A 25299-nucleotide genomic window follows, 5' to 3' on the forward strand; every position below is an offset into this window, starting at 1 on the left:
TAGATCTCTATGAGTTTGAGGCCAGCCTGTTCTAAAAAGTGAGTCCAGGACAATGTTACACAGAGAAACCCTGTCTCAAAAACCCCAAAAAAGCAAACAAACCAAAACAAACCAAAAGGAAACGAAGGAAATAGACACATATATTAATGCATACCCAGGACCCATAGAAACCCCAAATCAGAAGCCATATTGTATGAAAAGGACTTGTAAGGTCTTGTTTTTTTATTTAATGCCCCTTTTGCCACTGAATTTGTTTTGTGTTTTTGTTTTAGTGCTGGGCTTGGGGCCTGGCCTTGAGAGTGGTTTGCTTCCCAGGTAGGTCTCCCTTTAAGACAAGAAATCTTTCATTTACAAGTGACTGTCAAATGGGAAATGGTGGTTGGCTTAGTTGTGGGGTTGTGTGTCCACTTCTTTCAGCCAGAGGATTCCTTGTAAGGCAGACACATGCAGGCCTTGTGCATGTTGCCTCAGTCTCCTGGAGGTCATTTGTGCTGCTGCCTTTGTGTTTAGAAGGCCTTAACTTCTTGGTGTCCTCCATTTCTCTCTGGCACTTACACTCCTTCAGCCTCCTCTTCTGAGAGTTCCCTGGGCCCTGCAGGGAGGGATTTCAATGACACTTTTCTTTTCTTCCTTCCATCCTTTCTTAAATGGTTTAGTATATCAAGGTTTCTCACTTTGTACATATTTTCTGGCAGTGGAACTCTGGATTTGTTCCTATCTGGTGCAGGAGGAAGTGTCTCTGATGGTGGCTGATCAAGGCCTTGACAGGAGTCCTGTTATTGTTGGGTTCCTTTAGCATATCATAGTACTTGGTTTTCCCTTCCATCCCTGGTCTACTCACTCTGAGGTTCTTGGCTCCCCAGGCAGGATTGGGTATGGGTTCCGTCTCAAATGATGGTGTCCTTGGCTTGCAGAAGCTTTTGTTTCATGAGGTCCCACTTAATAAGTGTTGATCTTAGAATCTGAGCTGTGGGAGTTGTGTTCAGTTAGTCAATGGGTTGAAGATAATTCCCCGTGTTGTCTTCTCTCAGTGTATTTGAGCTACTCTGAGGTTTTTGATCCACTTGGAATTGTGTTTTACAGAGGGTGAGACGTATAGAGGTCTTTGCATTCTTCTGCTTGGAGCCTTACAGATTTGGCCAGATTCATGGGCTGAAGATGCTGTCTTTCCCAGTGTGTATTTCTTCCTTTTTTTTTTTTTTTTTTTTTTGGTAAAAAGACAGGTTTCTGTTGGTGTGTGGATTATTGTCTGTGTCTCCAGTTAGATTCCACTGGTCAAAGCGCATGTTTGTTTGTTTGTCTTTGAATACACTTTTTCTCTGAGGAGTCCTGGCTGTCCTGGACTCTGTTTGTAGACCAGGCTGGCCTACAGTAATTTGATATTCTCCAGTCCCTGAGTTGGAAGCGTTTTCCTTTTTTATCTAGAAATTTTATGCTGAGATTCATCCTCAGCACCACAAGACAATAACATGCCAGGAGTGAGCACCACCTATAGGATGCTACAGGGAGAATAAGGCTCTAAGGTCTTGATCATTGACTGGCCACAGGCTTGTTGGGAAAAGATGATGCTTGTGGCAGGTGGGTGCCTTAGGTCTCTCAATCCCTTGTCTCTCCTTGTAGCTTAAACTACAGTATGTCATTTTTGTATTTGTATTTTTTTTCCAGAGTGGAAAGGCTGGAACAGAGAACTGCACTCTGGGTACTTTGACTGCTCTGGGGACACACCTGCTAAAATGTTTCATCCATAAGGTACCAGCACCCACCCACTTCCTCAATGCTGCTTCTTGCCATTTTGAAGCATATGAGAGTCAGGGAATTCTTCAGTGGCCATGCTCCGCCTCCTATTTTTAATTATGTATTTTTCCCTATATATGTCTATTATAATGAGGGCGCCTCCCAGTGTATTAATGTAGCCCCTGGTACCTGAGACCATAGCAACTATGCACAGCTCCTGTAATCCAGGAAGAAGAAGCAGAGGGGCGGGGCTTGACTCCACTCAGAAGGCAGTATTCATGTACTACCTGATGTCCTAGGACAGGAAGGCGCAACTCTCTCAAGGGTCTCAGGAGAAAGCTCTATAGTCCCTGTTTCTGTTTAGGGCCTGAACAGAGAGCCAAGGAAGGGCAAGTGGGCGCTGGTAGTTGTCTTCAGTGTCTGTCCTCTCGGTCTTCAGCCATTGCTGAGAATCATGGGAAGGAAGCTCCATGCGCTGTGCCTTTTGAAAGTCGATCCGCTTGATGGCAGTAGAGCTCCATAGATGAGCTTGTGAGCATTTGTCTCCCGCCCTTCCTGTCTGAAAAAACGCCACCTAAAGACAAAGACACCAAGGAAGATGGCTGCCCTGTGTTTTGCCCATCTTGGAGTAGTTTCAGTGGTGTTTTATTTTTCAGTCTTCTTTTCCACATTTAGCCAAGTTAGGCTGAGTTAATCGGAAGTCTTAGGATTCTTCTGTCTATTTTGCGGGGTATTTATATTTATTCTTTTTACACTTTGTAATCCTGGGTAGCGTTCTTTATAGTTTTGGTACTATTTATTTCTTGTAATTTTACATTTAATAAGGATGTTACATTTAATATGCGGTATAGGAACAAATAAATATGGAGTTCAGACATGCAGGGCGATGAGTATAGCTGTGGGGTAAAGTTTTCTGGTACATGCCCCCGGCCCTGGGTTTGATCCCCACTATTGTGGGTGGGAAGCGATCTCATGTGCAGGGTTATGCAACTGGGCGCTCTCAAACTTCAGATATTGTGAGAACTGTCCATCACAGCAAGCCTTACTTATAAGAAGCTGTTGGAGTGCTGATACCAAAGACAAATTCTTTTCTAAAGGTGCAGAAAACGGGGGTGGGGTTGGGGTGCCTTGGGGGGGGTGAGCACACAAGCACTCAGACACACACACACATACGCAAACACACACACAGGTACATAGCCCTCCGCCCTTCTCAGTCCCCCCGCCCAGTGAATCAAAGACATTGAAAACTCCTTTCTAATCTACCTGTGGCTACAGATGCCAGCTATAACATGGAGACTCACTACTGGACAATGTGCTGAGAGCTATAGACTTTGAATGCTCAATCTGAATTGCAATGTCCTCTTCATATGCCTCCCCCAGGGCCCCTGGAGGTATGAGGAAGAGGAAGAAAGAAGAATGTAAGATCCAGAGGCAGTGGGTGTGGCCAAGAAGGCAGTGTCTTCCAGACACAGCAAGACTGACACATACTGGAAGTCACAGAGACTGGGTGCCACATATGTAGGGACCCACAGGCTGAAGCTAGACTTGAACCCCATGCAGACAGTGGAAAGTGGGCACACACCTCCATCCCTAGCCTAGGAACTAGCTTCAGCTGACAGCTACTGGCCAAGGGGTGTTTGGGTTCTGCAGTGGCTTCTCAGTGCTTATATAAACCACATGTAAGGATAGGCCTCATACCTAACAGGCAATTGCCACCCCAAAACAATCACAGTGCTGTTTTTGTAGCTATTTTAGTTAGTCACATCTCACTTTCTTTGGGAATATTTTACAACTTACTGCTCTTCTGCTCATATGTTTTTGTTTCTAGCATTATCTTATGATTCTTTTCCTGTGTGTTTGTATTTGTGTTTGTGTAATGGAAGAGAAAGAGGGTCTAGCTCACCTTTCATTGGAATGGTCCCAAGTATAGTTAGAGGCAGCTGCACTTATGTTGGGGAATTTGTAGAAATATCAAGGCCATAGAGTATGGTGAACACAAACATTTTGGTCAACCTGACCTTGCACAGAGAGCTTTTCCCTGTATCAGCATCAGATGATGTGGCTGGTAGGCCTGGAACAAAAATGGCTATAGTTATGCTACCCAAAAGGCCCAGGCCTCAACCCTAGGAACAAGTAAATATGGTGGGATCAGGTCTTCTGTTCTCTTGATTTGCTCTACTGCAGTCACTGAGGTGCCTCCATCCTTTCTCTTTGTAGAGCAACATCCTGAGGCCTCAAGGCAGTCAGGTACCATGAGGAAGCATTGGAGGTTGAAGGCTGCTGGGTGCAGAAGGGAAGGGATGCAGGATTCCCTCCCTGACTGGATGCTGACTTCATCAAGGACATGGATGAGGAGGTGGGTGCCTCAGATGCTGCTTTCCTCCTTGCTTTATTGGAACTCAGGGTGTTTGTGTTTGGAGTTCCCACCCAGGACAGGACCCACTGCAGGGGCTTTGCTCTACAGTGAAAATGGAAGGAGACTGGAGCAGTGGGTCTCTCTCCCTCACTGTGAAGGAGGGAGGCAAGGCTGCCAGCAGGACTGGCCTCTCCAACTGCACTGGGTTTTTTTCTCATCAGAAAGTCGGGGGCAGGCAGCTGCAGGCTGAGCATTGTCTCTTCCTTAGAGCAGCACTGCCATCATGCGGAACCTCCTCCATATTTACCCCCATGGTGGAGGAAGGCTGTGCTCTGCTGTGTTATTATGTTTCCATGTTTGTACCCCTACCCCCTTTTCTTTCCTAACTAGGCTGGAACAGACCTTCCTGCTGCTCTCTCAGTGCTGCTTCTAGCCATTTTTGAAACACATGAGAGTTAAAAGGACTCTTAATTTGACAGACTTGTCTTTGTAATCCTTTCCTTGTCTTTTCTTTCCTGCCCTCTAGGTAGATTGGAAGGAGGCACCTCTCAGTGTATAAAAGTAGACTCTGTTGACTGTGACACTGTAGCAAGTTCAGAGCTGTCCTGAGGTCCAGGAACAGGAAGCTGAGGGGCGGGGCTTCACTCCACTCAGAAGGCTGTATTCTTGTACTACCTGATTCCTAGGACGGGAAGGCTCAGCCTTCTCAAGGGCCTCAGGAGAAAGCTCTGCAGTCCCTGTTTCTGTTTAGGGCCTGACAGAGAAGCCAAGGAAGCCCAAGTAGGCAGCAGTAGTTGTCTTTAGTGTCTGTGCTCTCCACTTTCCGCCATTGCTGAAAATCATGGGAAGGAAGCTCAATGGCGCTGTGCCTTTTGGAAGTCCATCCGCTTGATGGCAGTAGAGCTCCAGAGATGAGTTTGTGAGCATTTGTCTCCCGCCCTTCCTGTCTGAAAAAACGCCACGCAGAGACCAAGGCACCAGAGAAGATGGCTGCCCTGTGTTTTGCCCATCTTGGAGTATTTCAGTGGTGTTTTATTTTTCAGTCATCTTTTACACATTTAACCAAGTTATGCCTGAGTTTAGCGGAAGTCTTAGGATTCTTCTGTCTTTTTTTCAGGGTATTTATATTTATTCTTTTTACACTTTGTCCTCCTTGGTAGTGTTTTTAAAATTTTTGGTACTATTTATTACTTGTAATTTTATATTTAATAAACAGGTTACATTTAATATGAGATTTAGGAGCAGGGCAATGACTATAGCTGTGGGGTACAATGCTCTGGTGGCATGCCCCAGTCCCTGGGCTTGATCCCTGGTATTTTAGGTGGAAAGTTAACTCAAGTGCAGCATTATGCAACTGGGAGCTCTCTAAGTTCAAATACTGTGAGAACTGTCCATCACTGCAAACCTCACAAGAAGTTGTTGGAGTGCCCAGAGATATACTGCAGAAACAGAAAGCATTTGAGAAATACCACAAAAGGGATGTGTTTGAAAAAACAGCTTTGAGGGTCTAGTTAGATGGCACAGTGGTTGAGAGCACTTGTTACTCTTGTAGAGGACCAGAATCAAGAGCCAGCATTTACAGGGTGACTCACACCTGTCTTAATGTCCAGGTCTAGGGAATTGGATTCCTTCTCTTGGCTTCTTGGAATAAAATCACTCCTGTGGTCCATGTGCATTCCTAGAGGCAAAGCACTGATCATTATAAAACTTAAAACTAAATTTGCATTTGTTCGTTCTTGTTTAATAGCTTGGTTGGTAGAGTGCTTTCCTACTAACACACCACAAATGGCTTTGTGCTGTACTACCAAACCCTCAGCCACCAAGTCAGAGAATATCTATGAAAAATCCTTAAGAATGTCTAAGAAGTAATGAAGTTATTGAGCTATAATAAATAAAGTCCCTGATGCTGCCCTTCCACCTTCCCTCCCCTTCTTAGGGTAAATCATACAGACTTTGACAAGGCCTGGGGCTCCTGCTGGGATTCTGTGCTTTCCTGCATGGTAGTGTTCCCTACATGTTATAATTACCGAAGCAGTTGTATATCCTGATGGAATAGTCTGGTGCTGTTTTCTATAAGAATCTTATGCTTGGCCATGACTACATCACAAGAATTAGAAGTACATATAACGAGAGCGAGTGGCTACTTTCATATGATCCTTTAATTTTAGTGTTCCTTCCAATAAAAATCACCTATTTTATGAATCTATGGACAAACGTCATTTTAAAAAGAGGCAACACAGTTCAACAAATAATAAAAGTGAAATCTTGAGGCCTTGCATTTGATCCTACCCACTCTAGACAGTGGAGCCAGCCTGCAGTGCCAGAACTAGAAGGTGCAGATAGGAACATCAGAAGTTTAAGGTCATGCTAGGCTACCTGGGATGAGAGTTTCCCTCCTCCACCCCCCAAAAAAACTCCTTTGTTTAAAGAAAGATTTTTATTTATTTTATGTATATGACTGCTCTATCTGCATGTACACTTGCCTGCCGGAAGAGGGCTTTAGAAGGTATAGATGGTTGTGAGCCACTATATGGTTGCTGGGAGTTGAAATCAGGACCTCTGGAAGAACAGTCACTGCTCTTAACTGTTGAGCCGTCTCTCCAGCCCCTTCCCCCAAAAAAACCTCTTAATGAAGAGATAGAAAATACTTTAATGATATTGAAGGGTTCTGTTGATGTGTAAGGATTATTGAATCTAGAAAAAAAGATCATTTGCAAACATATCTGTTGTGATAGAGAACATAGAATAATCTTGACAAAGCCCCAAAGGTAAGATTGTTGGCAGAGATGCTACTGCTAGCCGCTGCTTTTAGCATTCATGGTAGTCTCAAGCACAGTATATAGGTTAGTATATACAGTATATAGGGTTAGGTCACAGGAAGATTCTTTTCATTAAAAATTTGTAAAAAGAAGAAAAAAGGCAAACAACATTATTTCACAGCCACCTCCAACCATGTGAAAGTCAGCAACAGAATCAAGAGTAAAAACTTCATAAAATATCTATGACAAGACTGTGACTAAGGCCCAAGCCCTTCTCCCTTGTTGATTTTCTTTAGCAGGACTTCGCTGTTTAATAAGTTCCCCTTTCTCTGAAGCATTTCTTTGGGATAGGAGTACACATTATGCTACAACTGAAGCCACTAAGGACTCAAAGTGAAGTGCTGGCAAAGGAAAGCCTGCGAACTCTTGTTTCAGGGTGCAACAAGACTCCGGGCTCCAACACCTGCATTCCTGTGTGACTTGGTTCATCTGGTTCTGTCCAGGCTGAAGGCTCTTCTTTAACTTCTGGTGTTAGTATGTACAGGCAGCTGTTCATCCACTCTGGGTGCTTCATTATCCACATTCTGACAAGAATGCTCCCTGTTAAATGCTGCAAGCTCAGAGCTGTCCTGAGGTCCAGGAACAGGAAGCAGAGGGGCGGGATTTCCCCCTGCTCAGCTTGCAGTGTTACTGTACCAGCTGGTGTCCTAGGGCAGGAGCCCTCTCCAGGTTCTCATGAGAAAGCACTGCAGTCTGCTTTTCTGTTGGGGACTGAGGAGAACTCTAGGAAGCCCAACTGGGCACCAGCAGTTGTTCCTAGTTGTCTGTACTGTCCACCTTCCGCCATTGCTGAGAATCATGGGAAGGAAGCTCCATGCGCTGTGTCTTTTGAAAATCCATCCGCTTGATGGCAGTAGAGCTCCAGCGATGAGCTTGTGCGCATTTGTCTCCCGCCCTTCCTGTCTGAAAAAAACGCTACCCAGAGCCCAAGGCAGCAAGGAAGATGGCTGCCCTGTGTTTTTCTCTGGTCTGAGTACTTTCAAAAGTATTTTCATTTTGTCTTCTTTTCTGTGTGAAGCCAGTCTGAGTCCTAACTATAGCCAATGTCATGAGCTTCTTGTCCTTCTCTTATGTAGGACATTTTCCATTTCCTTTATGACTGTTCCTTTTCCCAGCTTTCAACTATATAATGATGTCCTTAAAAGTCTTGTAGAATTTATTTGTTATAATTTTCACTTAACAAAGATATTTAGAAGGTTTTGTTTACCCATGCCGGGCAGTGGGTATTGCTAAGGGGTATCAACCCTTGCCTAACACACCCTAGATCCTGGGTTTCTTCCCCAGGACTGGAATGGAGACTCTTTCTCATACATGGTTTATGCTACAGGGTATTACTGAGTCCTAATTCTTTTTTGAAAAATATCCATAACAATAAGTCTTACTTATGATCAGGATGGAATTGTAGAAAAGAATTAATGATGTTAATGGAACTTTCTCCTTCTCTCTTCTCGCCCTTAGTTTCCACTTCCTCCTCCCTCTCCTTATCTTCTTCCCTGCTACTCTTCCCTATTCTCCCTCTCTCTTCCTCTCCCTTTGTGTGTACAACTCAAGGTACAAATACAGTACTGCATTGACTAGCCTATATTTAGTTCAAAAGCGTTAGCTCTTGTGAACAATCTTATTTCATTCATATTAGAAGCTAAGAGGGTTTTGGGTACTGATACTACAGTAAAGTTTATATTTCTTCTTTGTAGATATGTATATGGAAAAGACAAGTCAAGAAGCTGGTTGTCGGGGCTTTTATTGACTCACATCTGCAATCCCAGTACTCTCAAGGCTGGAGGATGAGACTAGCTGTGAGACCTAGGACAATTTGGCCTACATACACAGTGAGTTCTATGATAAACTTTTTTTTTTCTTCTTCTTGAGACAAGGTTCTCTGTGTAGCCCAGGCTGTCCTGAAACTCACTCTGTAGACCAGGCTGGCCTCAAACCCAGAGATCTACTTGTCTCTGTCTCCCACATGCTTGGATTAAAGGTACCTCTGTCGCCTGGCCAAAAATATCCTTAATTTGAGAATCTGTGTTTACTAAAACATACAAAAAATTGCTTCAAAATGTGTTAGTGACCTCATGGAATTAATAATCTGTATTTAGTTAATTGAACATTGAAAATAAGGTCCTTATTTTTTAAATATATATGGATAGTCAGGTGACTTCAATTAGAAAATGGAAAGTTTCTTAGCTTTTCTTCAGTCCCAAATTTTTATGCATCTAACCAAAACATGTCCCATGGTCCTGTCTTCATCATGTGCTCCTTCTGAGTTAAAGCCTAGTTTATGTGGCACTTTTTTTTTCTGTTCCTTTACTTTAAGTAACCTTTCCAGGACATACCGACTTTTGCTGACCCGAGATGAGTTGTTTGTATTCATTCATAAAATATTTACTTTACAGAAATGTGAGATTGACATTTTATTGTAATCACATAAAAAATATTTTTTAACTGTATGTTTTCTATTCTGGAGACCAAGTGAATTCATCTAAAAATAAAATATTCAGTGATGTGATATTACTTCCTACATCAGATTCTACAATTGTAGGGACTCTGGGAAGAACTCAGAAGCCTGCATCTAATAATTGGTACCACAATCTCATATATTGCAGTCATGTGTTAGAGAGTAATAAAATAGTATATGTACCTATAGCTTCAACTTGAGTTTGGCTTATAAACTTTATAGTATACATAATTAAGTTGTAAGATTATTTTTAATATATGATGTTTATTCACTGACTGTGCTACAGTATCAGGACGTGATGGTTTTGTATTTTATTCTTTCCTGCCATAGCTCATGGTGTCTCCATGTATCATGTGTCATACATTGGCTGTCAATTTGCTGTGTCCCTTCAGGTCAGCCACCCTTGATCCTCCTGCCTTAATATCTCTACTGTGGGGACCACAGGTAAGCTGCTGCATGCACAGCACGAAATATCAAATTTTATGGTCAGAATTTAGGACAAGAACATGAGAGGAAGGACTGCAGAAATGGCTCATTAAGAGCATTTCCTGCTCTTCCAGAAGCACCTGACTTTGGTTTGGGCACCCAAGTCAGTAGACTCATAGCTGCCTGATAGCTCTAGCTCCAGGAGATCTGACACACCCATTTGGCCTCTGGATAACTGCACACACATAGTACACATTCACTTGCACACATAACTACACATAAAATAAAAAGAGAGAATTTAAAAACCCACTTTAACATTTTAAAAGTATATATTGTATCAGAATACACAGTTCACATTTATTCCATAATGCAGCTTAATTTTTTTTTCCTTCCATCAGCAGCACATAATGTAGTAGTCCAGGCTTATCTTAAACTCTTGGCTATCCTGTGCTGCCTCCTCCTCCTCCTCCTCCTCCTCCTCCTCCTCCTCCTCCTCCTCCTCCTCCTCCTCCTCCTCCTCCTCCTCTTCTTCTTCTTCTTCTTCTTCTTCTTCTTCTTTGTCTGGTTTTTTTGAGACAGAGTTTCTCTGTGTAGCCTTGACTGTCCTGGACTAACTTTGTGGGCCAGGCTGGCCTGGAATTCACAGCGATCAGTCTGCCTCTGCCTCCCAAGTGCTGGGATTAAAGGTGTGTGCCACCATGCAGGCCCTGTCTTTCCTTCTTTATTGAAGGATTAACACTATGAGAGAACACATTTGGCCTAGATGTTTAAAAAGTGAAAATTTACTATTTTGTCAAGATTAGGCCAATCTTAATAATACCTGTAGTTTAGATTTTTCATTTAATCTATATATTTTTGTTGTTGTTGTTTGTTTGTTTGCTTTTTTGAGATAGTGTTTCTCTGTGTAGCCTTGGCCTCTCAGAGTGCTGGGATTACAGGCATGTGCCACCATGTCCTGCTAATTATTATTATTTTTTAGATAGTCTCGTTATGCAGCCCTTACTGTGCTGAATTTGAGATAATCCCACTTGGCAGTCTCAGAAGTGCTTGTATTAGAGGTCTTGTGTCTCCAAACCTGGCTTTACAATACAGGCCTTGGACCTATAGTGTGACTTTCTTTGTTCTGTTACTATAAACAGTTCATTGAAGTGGTGCCTCATTGGAACATGGAAGTTGGGGAAACCTAGATATGTTTTCCTAAGTCATGGCCATTTATATTTTGCTCTAGAATCGAGTATCTCTAATCGTAGGAGGCAAAAGTTTTGTTTTTGTCTCAGCAGTGAGTATTAAGACTCTTTTTCGAGACAGGGTCTCTCTGTGTAGCCTTGGCTGTCCTAGACTCACTTTGTAGACCAGGCTGGCCTCGAACTCACAGCGATCCGCCTGCCTCTGCCTCCCAAGTGCTGGGATTAAAGCCGTGCGCCACCACTGCCCGGCTGAGTATTAAGACTCTTAAACCTTGTGTTTGTCACATTTTAGGCCTCTACCACAAGTAAAGGTAAAATTTAATATACTGTAAAACAGTGCTTTAGAAAAGTAGACACTCAGTTGTTTTGCTTGAAATTTTAGAGATGATTCTATATGGATGTGTGTCCTTCAGAATGGCTTCCTAGGAAAATAACTTTCCAGTCAGGAGTTAATGGTATTCAGAAGATAAAAATTTGGTAGGTGAGTAGGTCATGAACTAACTTGAAGTACATGACCCCAAATTCTATTAATTATTTGCTTGAGAAAGTGTTTCTTAGGCTTCAAGCAATTTCCCCTTTCTGCCTTCATCCAAGCCACCCCATTAAGGAGGTATGATGATATAACAGCAACTAATTGGACAATTACCATCATCAGATCCAAAAGAGAAAGGTCAAGAGTGCGGATGGAGTGTAGTTATATGCATCTGTTTGCCTTGAATAAAACAAAATGGCCATCTTACGCACTGGCTCCAATTCCAGACAAAATGGAAGGCAGGCTTACTTCTTGACCTCTTTATACATAGGAAATGATTTTTTTTTTTTTCAGACAAGATGGGCGGGAGAGGAGGGTGACACAGTGGAGACTCTTAGAGCACGACTGCCCCCCATGAGGACATAGTTTCAACAGCCATGTAACCTTTACAGTTTCCTTCCCATGCTCTTTAGGACTCTTCAAAGAGGGCCCAGGAGATGGAATATAGGTCCCTAGGTGTACATGCAGCCCCAGCACCATAAAAGAGTTGTAGTGTGGTGGGGGGGGGGGGGCACAGCGACTGGAGGCCCCTGTGCTTAAATGTATACATAAACAAATGAGTGACAAGCAAATGGATTTGTGATTTACTACAGATTTCCCCAAAGCTTCAAGCGCTTTCCTTCTACTTCCCCTTCACCTACTGGACAAGCACCACTGAGTAAATCATGCCCGAATGCACACAGTTCAGAGAGAATTTAGGCAAAAGACAAGGGTTCTGAAGAAGGAGGGTAGTTTTCGATCATTGTCTTGTATTGTGAAAACAGAAGTAAAATGGCTGCCTTACAAACTGGTTCCTTAACTTCACAAAATGGAAAGCAGGCTTTTAAATTGTTTTTTTCATACCAAATGGGCGGGAGAAGAGGGGCTAAGATGGCGCTGCTGACACTATCTAGAGCACTACTGCCCCCAAGAGGAATTAGTTTCAACAGATGGCGCACAGGCACAGCTGCTTTCCCATAAGCCCCCAGCAAGGGAGAGGACCTGCCTAGGAACTGAAGCTCTCTGTCTTCCAAGACACTGGAGAGACACCAGAAAGCAGGTGTATCCTGGAAGCCAGTGTAACTCCTCAGAGGCCGGAAGTCGTCCACTAGCTGTCTGGGATACCGAAACTGTGTTGTTGCCAGTTTCGACTTGAGAACAGGAAACAACTCAAAGACTCTCTGAAGTCAAGATGGCTCTTGTTTGTAATCCCAGGATGCCTATGGGAAGAAGGGAGTGCTGTCAGACTGGGCTAGAGAGCAAGACTTTGTGTCAAAGAAGTTAAGAATGGAAAAACGCTTTAAATTCAGTCTTGTGGGGTAGGGGCATGCAGTATAGGAAGGGTTGTATGTATGTGTGTATGTTCATTGCTCTTGCTCCTACTGTAAGCGGAAAGACATGTACCATTACTTACTACAATTGTACTATACCTGGTGAAGTCTAGATTGCAGCAGTGTAAGACCAGCAAGGGCAAGCCAGTTCCAGGTGGCAGAGGGTAGTTAGAAAATGCCTGAGGTGTACCCAATTCTCTAAAGGATTGGAGGACCCAAAACACAGGGCAAAGAATTATGCTTCTATCTAGGAGAGCAAACTTAAGTGGGAAACTGATACAGTGAGTTTCATATAAGAAAGTGTGGAATCAAACATAAGTGGGAGGGAGGGAGGGAGAGAGACAGACAGACAGACAGACAGACAGAGACTATAGATTCGGTATGACCCCTACAATCCCAATAAACATAAATAGAATAAACAAACAAACAAACAGAAATAGGCCGGGCGTGGTGGCGCACACTTTTAATCCCAGCATTAGGGAGTCAGAGGCAGGCAGATCTCTGTGAGTTTGAGGCCAGCCTGGTCTACAAAGTGAGTCCAGGACAGCCAAGGTTGCATAGAGAGACCCTGTCTTGAAAAACAAAAACAGAAACAAAAACAAAAAAGAAAGAAAGGAATAGAATAGCTAATCCTAAACTTAATTGGAATTTGAAAACTAGTAATTGATACAGTACTGAATTTCATATAAGAGTGTGGTAAGCCCTGTACTTTTTTTTTTTTTATCATCTCTTAAATGTATTTTCAAGTAAAATACAGAAGTCCATATATTCAGTGTACATGTTAATAGGGACATATAACCACAGTTTAAAGTGATGCCAAAAACTTTGGGTAAAGCTGCCTTCATGATGTCTGGTCAAAGATTATTTGCTTGATTGTATGTCTGGGCAGCATTCATATCTATTTTGTAAATGTTAATGAAAGCCTGAGTGTATGCGGATGGAACAGATAGGTGCTCTGAAGGTGCTCACAGCACACAGCTTGGGGACTGAATTGGCGATGTCAGAGTTGAAGTTTTTTTTTTTTTTTTAATGGTTTTTGAGGATATGGTTTGCTTTTTCTATTTGGGGCAATTCTCTATCAGTCTGGCATTATAGATGTATAAAGAGTTAAGCATTAAACAACAAAGACTACGTAGAGATCAAAGAACAAAACGAACAAAAATTCACTTGTAGTGAAATAATCTTGAGTTTCCCTAATATAAATGAATTTGATATGTATTATGAATGAAATGCATTTAAGTATATATGTATGTAGTTAAATAACTATGAATAAAAATCCCTTAACATTTTCTCATAAGTAAGCTAAAAGAAGACTTTTCTCAGGTGCTAGAGAGAGGGCTCAGCAGTTAAGAGCTCTGGTTGCTCCTACACAAGAACCCTGGTTCAATTCCCAGCACCGACATAGTGCTTTACTACTGCTCGTAAGAACAGTTTCCAGGGATCCAGTGCCCCTTTTTAACCATTGAGAGCACCAAGCACACAAGTGGTATTTATACATACATACATACTGGTAAAACACTCAAAAAGTAAAACTGAATAAATCTAATTAAAAATACTTATAAACAAAAATTCCTAAAAAGACCCTGTATCTGGTTGTGAACCAAAACTCCTAGAAGGACTCTGTGACTGCAGAGGCTGCTGTAGTCTCCCTACTATGGAGGCATTGGAATTTTGCAAGTTCAGAGGCCAATTCCTTTATTTTTGGCTAGTTTTACCTTCTGGAACAGCCATTCCTTGCCGCACTCATGCCTGAACTAGCACCTCATGGCAATGAATAAAAACCTCTAAAACGCTATGAATTTAGCAGAACACTAGCTTCCACCAACCCAAGAGCTATGACTAGCAGCGGGTAGCATCTTGGGCCTACAGACTAACTTACCCATCTCGTTACACCCACCTTTCTGTATTTTAAAAGTGTTTTGATTTATGATTTTATTTGTTGTGTAAAGCTATAAAAAACCCATGAAACTGTTTCCATGTTGGCACATGGAATTTGGGGTAACTTAAACATGTATTCCCAGGCCTTGGTCATTCAAATAGCTCCAGAATAAACTATCCCGTATCCCCTTTAAGATGAAACCTGTGGTTTGTACATCAACATATGAATGTTTTAGTTTCTACATTCCAGACCTTCTGTTATTTAAAAATCTCAAAAACTGCCCAGAAAGTTGAACTTGTTAGAGATAAAATGCACAAAAGGCCCAGTGCCTAGGTCACAATATGGCGAACACTTGGAGGTGAATCTCGATGTGAACCAAGACTTGCTCTTCTCTAGTCCTGATGCTTAAGCATTTTCTTTTTTCCCTCTAGGTCTGGATCCTGCAGCTTTGCCACCAGGACTTCCAGAAAATCTGATCCCATATAGAAGCACTGGAGAGAGAAAGCTCCTGGGAAAAGAGAGGGAGGAATCAGAGGACTTGGTCACACGGATACTGACTTCTTCCAAAAGATTACTCATAGTAGATGACAGTGGGTGCTTTAGAACTCACTTCTATTTCTTTCTTTTTGCTTATTTTTGGTGCTGGATGAAATTCCAACCCTTCCCAATATATCTGCTATTGATAGCAGAGGGAAACCAGAATCTCCTATGTATGCTCTTATATAGGCTTACTGTTCAGATTGAGTAAAAATGGCTGAAGACTGGTTCTCTTCTGGCAATATATATGTTTTTAATTAATTAATTTATTTATCGTTTTGTTGAGTTATGGTTTCTCTGTGTAGACTTGGCTGTCCTGGACTCTCTTTGTAGACCAGGCTGCCCTCTGCCTCCCAAGTGCTGGGATTACAGTCTTGTGCCACTACATACAAATTAGAAGCACAGTAGCAGAACAGGCTCCTTGATGGTTATGGTCCAATGCTGCCATCTTGCAGGGACTTTGACAAACCTCTGACGTACAGATAAGTTCTTCTTTAAAGTCCTAGAAGTCCCTAGGATAGCTGGGCCTGTGAAAGGTTAAATGGTCTCAGACCATGTTAAATATTACAGTATGTTCCTCTGAATAGCTTGGAGCCATGTACTAGTGGAAAAGTTACCAGAATCTAGTGCACAGGAAGAAGTGTGTGTGTATGTATGTGTGTGTGTAGCTTCAAGTTTTTTTAATTAAAAAATTATATATTTTGTACTGATTACTGTTTTTGCTGTTTTACTTATGTGTACATGTCTGTGTAAGGTAATTAAGTGCCTGCTACCTGTGTTGGTTGTTAGGAATAATCTCAGGCCCTCCACAAGAGCAGCACATAAATAAAGCAGAGCCCAGTCCCCAGCCCCAGCATGGAGTCTCAATAAAAATTCTGAAGAGTGTCTTAGCAAGCTCATCCATGACCACTCAATTTCCATTGGAAATGACTGGCTGATTTAGCAGGACAGAAGAAGCTATGAGGGCCACAAAGCTCCAAGGACATAGTAATTCCACGGGAAAGCTCGCAAACTACTGCTTCAAGGGAACTGCCTAGTGGACAAAGGCCCCAAGACCATCTAGTTATGTCTTAGAGGGGCTCTGTGTGACTTCCAAACGTGAGGATCCCGCTTTGTGGTCCTACCTAATGCCTTCCTGTACCATTCACTGTCTTTGAGAGAGGTAATCTATTCTTGTTCCTCCTTCAGGTTCTAGACCAGCGGTTCTCAACCTTCCTAATGCTGTGACCCTTTGCTTCAGTTCCTTATGTTGTGGTGACCCCCCAACCATAAAGTTATTTTCGTTGCTACTTCATAACTGTAGTTTTGCTACTGTTATGAACTTTAATGTAAATACTTTCAGAAAGAGAGGTTTGCCGAAGAGGTCGAACCCACAAGTTGAGAACCAGTTGAGAACTGAAGCCTCTCTAGTGTCTCCTAAATCCTTTGACCGTGACATGTTGGCCCAGCTTAGAGCCTAATCAACTTCCACCACCTTAAAGGCCAGTCTTTCCCCTTCAGCTGGACCATGGAAAAGAACCTGGTATTTTAACAGGTACTTCCTCCATCCTCAGAATGGGTTACATCATCCCTGAACCAGCATCTTACTCTTCCCCACCTTTCCCAGAGAAAAGGAAGCCAGGGCATACATTTGCCAGTCCCTTTGGCCTTGTTGTTGGCATTCGCTTTTGTCAGTGTTATATCATCTAATTTGCTAGAGTATCATGTTGTCTCCATCATAGATTGACTTGGTGAATAAAGACAGAGCAAGAAGAAAGTGCTTGAAGCCCAGAGAACACCTTTGTTTTCCATTTTTTGTTTTGAGAGCCAAGATCTGGCTGTGTATTCCAGAGGAGCAGTGCCTCAGCCTCTGCCTTGAGGGAGTTTGTCAAATGTTTCAAGACATCCTAGCCAAAAACAAAACAACAACAACAACAACAAAAAACCCAAAAAAACAAAAAACCCTCACAAATTCAAGTGTTCCTTTGGTTACTGTTGGATACTAGTATTCTTCCTCCACCCTCTCTGGCTGAATGCTGTTTATCTACGAGGAGCTTCTCCACATGCCTGTGACTAGAAGAATCACAGTTCCTACTAAACTCTCCAGACACGTGTGCACACCCATCACCTTTGCAAACACGTCTTCTCCTTCTGCTTGACTTCTGGAACTCACCTGTGCTTGCTGTTTCTACATTCTTGCAGTAACTTAGCCATTTGGCTTAGCAAGGACATATTAGTTAAAAGCCTGCTAACTCATGCTCCAGGGGGCAGGGCAGGAAAGAATTGCCCACCTGAGCCTGAATTTGTCTTTCCATAGGCTTTTGTCACCCTTAAAGTAAGCGCAACCAAGGCCCCCTATTCAGACTCTGCACACTTGATTTTCCACACCAAGGTACAACTAACTGGCCCTTAGGCCTCTCTTAGGACGTGGAGGAGAAGGCATGGGGTCCTGAAGTTAAGTATTTCAGTCTGTGTGCATCCAGTGGCAGACGCTGATGGTGGGTATAGGCTTTCAAGTGGTTCCTCACTCCAGACTCTTCCAGGGAGGATCTCAAGTTAGAAAGGCTAGAGACATATACTTATGTTGGTGTGATCATGGGTGTGGGCTGCCGCACACTTATAAAAATTAAAGATACCAGAGAGTGACCCTTCAAAACCAGGTGTTCTCTCTCTAATAATCATTCTAAAGGAAAAAAATGTTTTAATCTCATGTCAATCCCCATTCCCAAAGCATGACTCAACAGACGAATCTGTACTGGTTATGAGGACAGGTGCTCTGGATTCAGCCTGTCATCACTGGCCTCAACAGCAGGTCTTTTGTCCATCATACACCGTTGGATTCCTTCTCTGATACCTGGCTTCTTCGGTTTTCCAGGGGAGCAAATGGCTTTTGTGTACACATTGTATTGGTATACCATCTTGTGCTGTTTGGGTTCACCAAGAAGATGGCTCAGGAAATGGGGCTTGGCCTTCCTACTTGACACCCAAGAATGCTCTAAAGTGTGCTCCTAAATCTCCTGTCCTGGGTTAGTCTAGACCCCTGCTTCAGGGAAAACTGCCCAAGAAGAAAGGCACTGTGCCCTTAGGAGCAGCTCAGGGTAAATTTATTTCCAACAGAGGTTTCTATTGCTAGTTCTCTAACAGGAGGTCGCCTGTAATGAATACAGTTACCACAGAAGTCCATATAGAGGACTTCTGGGCAGGGCTTCTTCAGTTCATTTCTGCAGGATTTGAGGATGGTTTCTTACCTGTTGCCTTTTTCTGTATGGTGCTCGTACTCATAGAAAACCAAAGGTACAGGTATGGTAGATCTTTCTCTGGACCATATGGAATATAAAAAGATCTTTGGCTATCTTGTGTTTTTTTAATGAGGTTTGCCTGGGAATTTACAAAGCCTTATTGTTACCAGTATGCATGCAGGTAATCTTAATTTATTACCTTATGTGATGCATATATCTTAGATTTATTTATCATTAAATAAGGTGTTATTGTTACTGCAATCGTAAAGAAAAAAATAAAAAGGAACTCATAAGTATGACCTAAGAAATATTAGGATATAGAAACTGTCCCAAGGAGGCAGAGGTAGGTGGATCACTGTTAGTTCAAGGCCAGCTTGGTCTACAATGTGAGTCCAGGGCAGCCAAGGACACACTGAGAAACTCTGTCTTGAAAAACCAAAAAAAAAAAAAAAAAAAAAAAAAAAAAGCTTGGATGTTTCTAAAATGGAAAAGAGAAAAGACACAGCTGGAAAGCCTGAAGAAATCACCAAAGGTCTGAGTAAAGTATGGGAAAGTATGATATATGTAAGATTAAGATTTCTAATATCAAAGTCCAGTTAAGCCTATTTGAATCAAGGCATTCTCTTAAGTTAAAGATCTGCTTTTGGTAATGTTTTCAAGGTAATGCTCACTTGAAGAATCAAAACTGTTTAATAAAGATGAATTGAATAATGTTTGATTTTTGGCAAACTTCATCCAAATGTTACACAGAGTTAAAGATGTCAGATTGGTGAACTGACCTTCTGGGTATTTAATAACCACACTTAGAGGCCTACTAATGTTGTCAGAAGGATTAAATGTGATTTATTATGGCCCTTGGCCTTAAAGGTCCTACAGCTCTAGCAAGTCACCTGTCTTCCTAATCAGAGAAGCTATGCCCCACACAGGGCAGACTCTAATGTACATTAGCATTTGTATGTTCTACAAATGCCTTAAGTGTTTCAAGAGAATGTTGTCAACAATGTCTTGTGATTCATTCGCAACAGATGGCACAGCTTATAAAGAGGGGAAAAGAAAGGAAAAAAGGCTAAAGGAATCAGGGTCTTCCCAAACTCAAATGACCCCCAGGACCAAATATCAACTGACCTTGACAGAAAAATAGTTTTAGCCACCTTCATAGTCTTAAAGCAGCAAGAAAGTATAATCAATAGTTAAACATTATAAATTTTAACATATATCTATGTGAGGTGTTTTAGAAAACCATTTCTGACTAATGATTTTTAATGCTTAAAACCTTAGGACATTCAACAGTGTAGTACCTCCATGGGAAACTAATTAAGACAGAAAGACCCACTGTTCTAACCTAAAGTACGTGTGCTAGTTAAATATCTTCTCACTCTAGAAGCCAGCTGAGGGTGACCTCAGCAAAATCTGAGCTATCCCAACAGCTATCCAAGTATCTGATAGCAGATACTAGGCTCGTCAGTCTTGGAGAATAAGAGTTGGGGGGACCTGTGGAGCCATAGGACGGAAGTTGTTGTGAGCCTACAGAGTGATTCTAATGAACTTTAAAAAATAATTTAATTTTATGTGCATTGGTGTGAGGGTGTCAGATCACCTGGAACTGCAGTTGTGAGCTGCCATGTGGTTGCTGGGAATTGAACCCGGTTCTTTGGAAAAGCAGACAGTGCTCTTAAATACTGAGCCGTCTCTCCAGCCCTGATTCTAATGGACTTTGATGGAATATTTTCATTTTCCACATTTTCTCTCGTTCTGGCTTCTGGTACTCTGCCTGGGCTTGTAATGCTGGGCTGTAATGGAAACGCATGGCTGATCCTGCTGGGACAGAATCTTTCCTCTGCTCGGAGATCTCCAATTTTCCTTCCCTCTCTGACACCTTTTTCAAAGTTAAACTTTATTTATTTACATTTTTATGTGTGTGTGTGTTTTCTCTGTGTGTAGGTCTGATGCTTGTAGACACTGGAAGAAGGTAGCAGATCCTTTCAGACTAGAGTTACACACAGCTGTGAACTACCATATGGGTGCTGGGAATCAAATCCCCTAGAAGAATAGCCGTGCTCTGAACCACTAAAGCCATCTCTCCAGTCCCCCTCCCCATCAACTCCTCTTTTGCCTTTACTTCTTGTCTCTCAGCACCAGTAGCTAATATACAAATAAATTTCTCAGATATGAAAAGCTGGAGACAAATGCTCACAATGTACACATCTTTTTGAACATTACTACCATCATGCGGAAAGAACTTCAAAACTACTGGCATCATTAAGCTACTTTCCCATGATTCCTAGCAATAGAGGAGGAACTACCAGGAACTTCTTGCCAGGGCTTTCTTGACTTCTCCCAAAACTTCATGAGAGACCTGGACTGGTGTGTGTTTTCTTGATTCAGACCTAGAAAGTGAGGTACCTAGAGTGGACAGGCTGTTGCATGTGGCTCAGGAAGTTGTGTGGTGGGATCTGCAGTTTTAATCCTATGAACCATCCCAGAGGAATCCTGTTAAATTCCAGCGCAGGTGTTCTGGGGCTCTTGGAACAAGGACTGGAGAGGGCTTTGGTTTGATTACTACATTTTGATTTGTTCATGTCTTCTGAGTACAATGCACAGGGCTGCTGCAAAATCAATGTAGTACATTTGCTAGCTCTGGAATTAGCAACGCTCAGATGAAGTAGTCTGTTGCTAACTCAAATCTAGAGTTTTAAAAAATTCTTCTTTCATACATCGTACCCAACCACAGTTTCCTCTCTCTTCATTCCTCCTAGTCTGCCACTGCCCCACCACCCACCCCCTTCATCTTTTCCCCAGAAAAGAGCAAGCCACACAATATCAACCAGACATATAACAACACTAGGCACAAGGAATTTATGAAATCAGCTCCGCATGATGACAGACTGCAAGAAAGAGACAGAGAGGCAGGGTGGGACGGAAGGATGGGCAGACAGATGGATGGACAGAAATCTAAAATAAATGGACAACGTTTTTATACCATGTACCAAAGTTAAATCAAGATCAGGTGAATAATTTAAATAGACCTATAACTCCCAAGAAAATAAAGTTGTCATTAAATTCTCCATGTCCTCTTCCTCCCCCAAAAAAGCTGGATCCTAAGGTATGTCTATTTCCAGTTTTCTCAGAAACCTCCAGATTGATTTCCATGTTGGTTGTACAAGTTTGAACTCCTACCTGCATGTGGTGTCACTTGAGGGTTTTTAAAAATTTATTCACTTTACATTTCAATTTTAGCCTCTCACTTGTCTCCTAGCAACCTCACCCTCCCTCCCTCATACTCCCTACCTGCTCTCAGAAAACGGAAGCCCTCCTCTCCTGTCATCTAACAGTGCATATCAACTCTCACTAGGATAGCCCGCACCTTCTTCTGTGGGCTAGCATAGCCGTCCCACCAGGGGAAAGTTATCAACAAGTGGGCACCAGAGTCTACGTCAGAGGTAGCCCCTACTGCCCATATTATGGGTCCCACAAGGAGACTGTGCTGCTTATCGACAATATCTGAACAGGAGGCTTAGGCCCTCACCATGCATGGTCCTTGATTGGTGCATCAGTCTCTGCAGTCTCCCAACACCCACACCCTCTCACTCCTCAGGCCCAGATTTGTTGGCTCCATTGGTGTCTTGTGGACACCCTACATCCCTCCAGGTCCCCCTACATCCCCACTCCCTTTGTTCCACCCCAAAGATTGGCTCTCAGTCTCAGCATCTGCTTTGATGCCCTGCTGGGTGGAGTCTTTTCAAAGGACCCATATGACAGGTTCCCTTCCTGTTCCTTCTCTTCAACTGCTTCCTGTGTCTGTTCTATTTGCCCTTCTGAATGAGAATTAAGAATCCTCTAGAGGGTCCTCCTTGTTATTTAGCTTCTTCTTTAAATGAAGATTTTTTTATTTTTAATTTTTCTTTTTTTTACATGTACATTTATATTACTATACATACACAATAAACTACATACCACAAGAAGAACCATGGAACAATCCGGAATTATATAAATGTTACATTAATAGTGTTTTGTATTTGTATTTGGCAACATTGAAGAAAATATCTTTCCTATCTTGGGGAGTCTAAAATTCTGAATGTAAATCAATATCTATCATATCTCATCTCTGTCAACTTAGAACATCTATCTAGACCTAAAACATCTTAACCCCTAAACAACTAAGCTTAATTGTAAAACTAAACTATCTGGTCTTCAACCACATGAGATTTGAGAAGGAAGAAAATTAATTACCTGAGTAGACAGGAAGTACAAGTTAGCAGCTTACAAAATGAATTTTTAAAAAATGTCATAGACAGTTTGCTGCCTGAACAGTCACTCAAAACTCTCTATTACATTGGAGCATCATCTGCAGCCTTCTGGTCCAGTATATCTGACAGACATATTTATGAGGCAGGAACTATTGAGGACTTGCTTACCCTGTCTTGGTAGAGTTTGGCCATCAACTCTGCCTGCATCAAAGCCTTACACATTTTTAGGCAGAATTCTGTCTGTGGCAGAAGTGAGGACATTTGCCCAGTGGCTTGTTTGCCACATTTGAAGCCATCTCCATAAAGAGATTGTTTGATGCTCCTCATCTTCTTTGAGGTAGGCTGGGTGTTGCCAGGAGTTAACCTGTCTTATTGTCAAAGAATTTTTAAAATAATAAGAACATCTTTAAATGTCACATTCTGTAGGTTTCTGAAATTTTGAAGACCTTATCTATTTTATCTTACCTATCTATAAATCATATCTATCTGTAAGACCTAGGATATATGAATTAGTAACTGACATGACCATAAGTTGATCAATTAACAGTTAACTTGTATTACTTAATTATCCTAAACAGCCTGCAATAGCACTTTCAAATTATTGGAAGTAAACCTTGTATTTTAATTGAGTTGTATGGGTACAATACCTCATATTAAAGTAGAAATATATATAATGTGTGTGAAGCATAATCTTAAATTTGAACTCTATACCAATGTATCAAAATTACTAATGAATTAAAAATAATCTTATTTGTAAGTAATAATTAAGGCCTTAAGTTGAGGAGTATATTCAATAATCTACTTTTTGTCCTATCATCCCCATATACTTCTATATTCCCCCTTCTTTCTTTTCAACCACTATCTCCATACCTAAAAATGAAACATAAAGGAAAAGAGAGACATTGCTGAGTCCAACCTCATTTTTTCTTTGAATAAGACCAATAATAACCTGTAACTAACTCCCAGTGAATATAAGCATCTGTAGCCCAAGAAAGCAACCATAAACTACTGGAACCTCTTAAAGAAATGGGGTTTCATTCTCTTAAGGTTTCTTCAGGCTGATTTGGAACAAATAATGCCTTTGTAGGGGCCCAAATAAAATTGGGGAAAATGGTTAAACAAGCTAGGAATAGCATTTGCAGTCCAGTTTCTAAATGTTGAGAAATTCCATGTTTAATTAGAGTCCTGTGTGGGACAATCTGAAATGCTGCACCAATTGGGATTGGAAGTTTTCTTTGAGGCTGTCTTGGGAGCTGTCCTGTTCTGATGAGGAACAGCCAGTGAAGCACTTGGTATTGGAACATGAAGGATGCAGATGTCAGTGTCCAGCATGCTGAGAGGAGTGAATCCTGTCAGGTCTGATCCAGTGTCAGTTGTTTTGTTCTGAAAACACATAATTTCTCACAAACATTATACAGTCCTAAAATTATAATTGTATGAGGTGTGGGGGATGCACAGAAAATTTAAGGCTGGTTCTCTGCCCTTTGTATGAGCAGAAGAAAGACATCTGTAAATCTTCATTCGTGTCATACGAAGAATGGCATCTAATAATACGTTACAGAGATTCTGTAACCAATAAGAAGCCTTGTCTATGCATAGACATTCATGTCTCAGCCAGTCTCAGAGCTATTCCTATGTCATGGGATTAGACATAGTAAGTTACCTGCTTCTTCTGCAGTTTGAATTCTTCACATCCAGATTGTAGCCCTCTTCCTCATTGCCTCCTGATCCCACCCTTCCTCCCTCATCTCCGCTCCCTCCCTCCCTAGTCCTCAGAAAGGGGAGCCCTCCTCCCCTAACATTTGACCTCAGCCTATCCAGTCTCACCTGGACTGCCTGTATCCTCTTCCTCTGTGGTCTGGCAAGGCCTCCCTGCCAGGGAGAAGTGATCAACGTGGTGGGGGGCGAGGGTGGAAGAGTACATGTCAGAAATAGTCCCTACTCCACATATTATGGGACCCACAAGGAGACTGTGCTGCCTATCTCCTACATCTGAGAAGAGTATCTAGGTCCACATCATACATGGTCCTTGGTTGGTACATCAGTCTCTGTACTGTAGCATGGTTATCCTGTATTATATGGCTAATATCTACTTATGAGTGAATATATACCATGCATGTCTTTCTGGGTGTAGGTTACCTCACTCAGGATGATCTTTTCTTGTTCCATCCATTTGCCTGAAATTTTCAAGATTTCATTGTTTTTATTAGCTGAGTAGTATTCCATTGTGTAAATGTACCACAGCTTCTTTATCCATTCTTCTGTTGAGGGACATCTAGGTTGTTTCCAGATTCTGGCTATCATCAATAAACCTTATATGAACATAGTTGAGCAAATGTCCTTGTTGTATGGTGGGGCATCTTTCCGGTATATGCCCAGGTGGAATATGTGTCTTTTTTTTTTTTAAGACTGGGTTTCTATGTTATACAGAGCCCTGGCTATCCTGGACTCTGTAGACCAAGCTGGCCTCAAACTCACAGAGATCCACCTGCCTCTGTCTCCCAAGTGCTGGGATTAAAAGCGTGTGCCACCACACCAGGGGGTAGCACTATTCTCAATTTTCTAAGAAAGTGCCAGACTGATATCCAAAGTGGCTGTA

General features: G+C 42.0%; 1 protein-coding gene across 1 annotated transcript; it reads left to right on the forward strand.

Annotated features, from left to right (window-relative positions):
- Positions 1-848: 848 nt before the first annotated feature.
- On the forward strand, positions 849-21104 carry LOC311601474 (uncharacterized protein). Its single transcript, XM_084788938.1, has 5 exons — positions 849-1173; positions 1666-1749; positions 8604-8738; positions 9695-9808; positions 15130-21104. The coding sequence occupies exons 1-5, from the start codon at positions 1159-1161 to the stop codon at positions 15172-15174; spliced, it is 393 nt and encodes a 130-aa protein (XP_084645064.1). The 5' UTR covers positions 849-1158; the 3' UTR covers positions 15175-21104.
- Positions 21105-25299: the final 4195 nt, after the last annotated feature.

Source organism: Acomys minous, assembly GCF_964271855.1.
Source record: "Acomys minous genome assembly, chromosome: 7".
In the NCBI taxonomy this organism is placed as follows: domain Eukaryota; kingdom Metazoa; phylum Chordata; class Mammalia; order Rodentia; family Muridae; genus Acomys; species Acomys minous.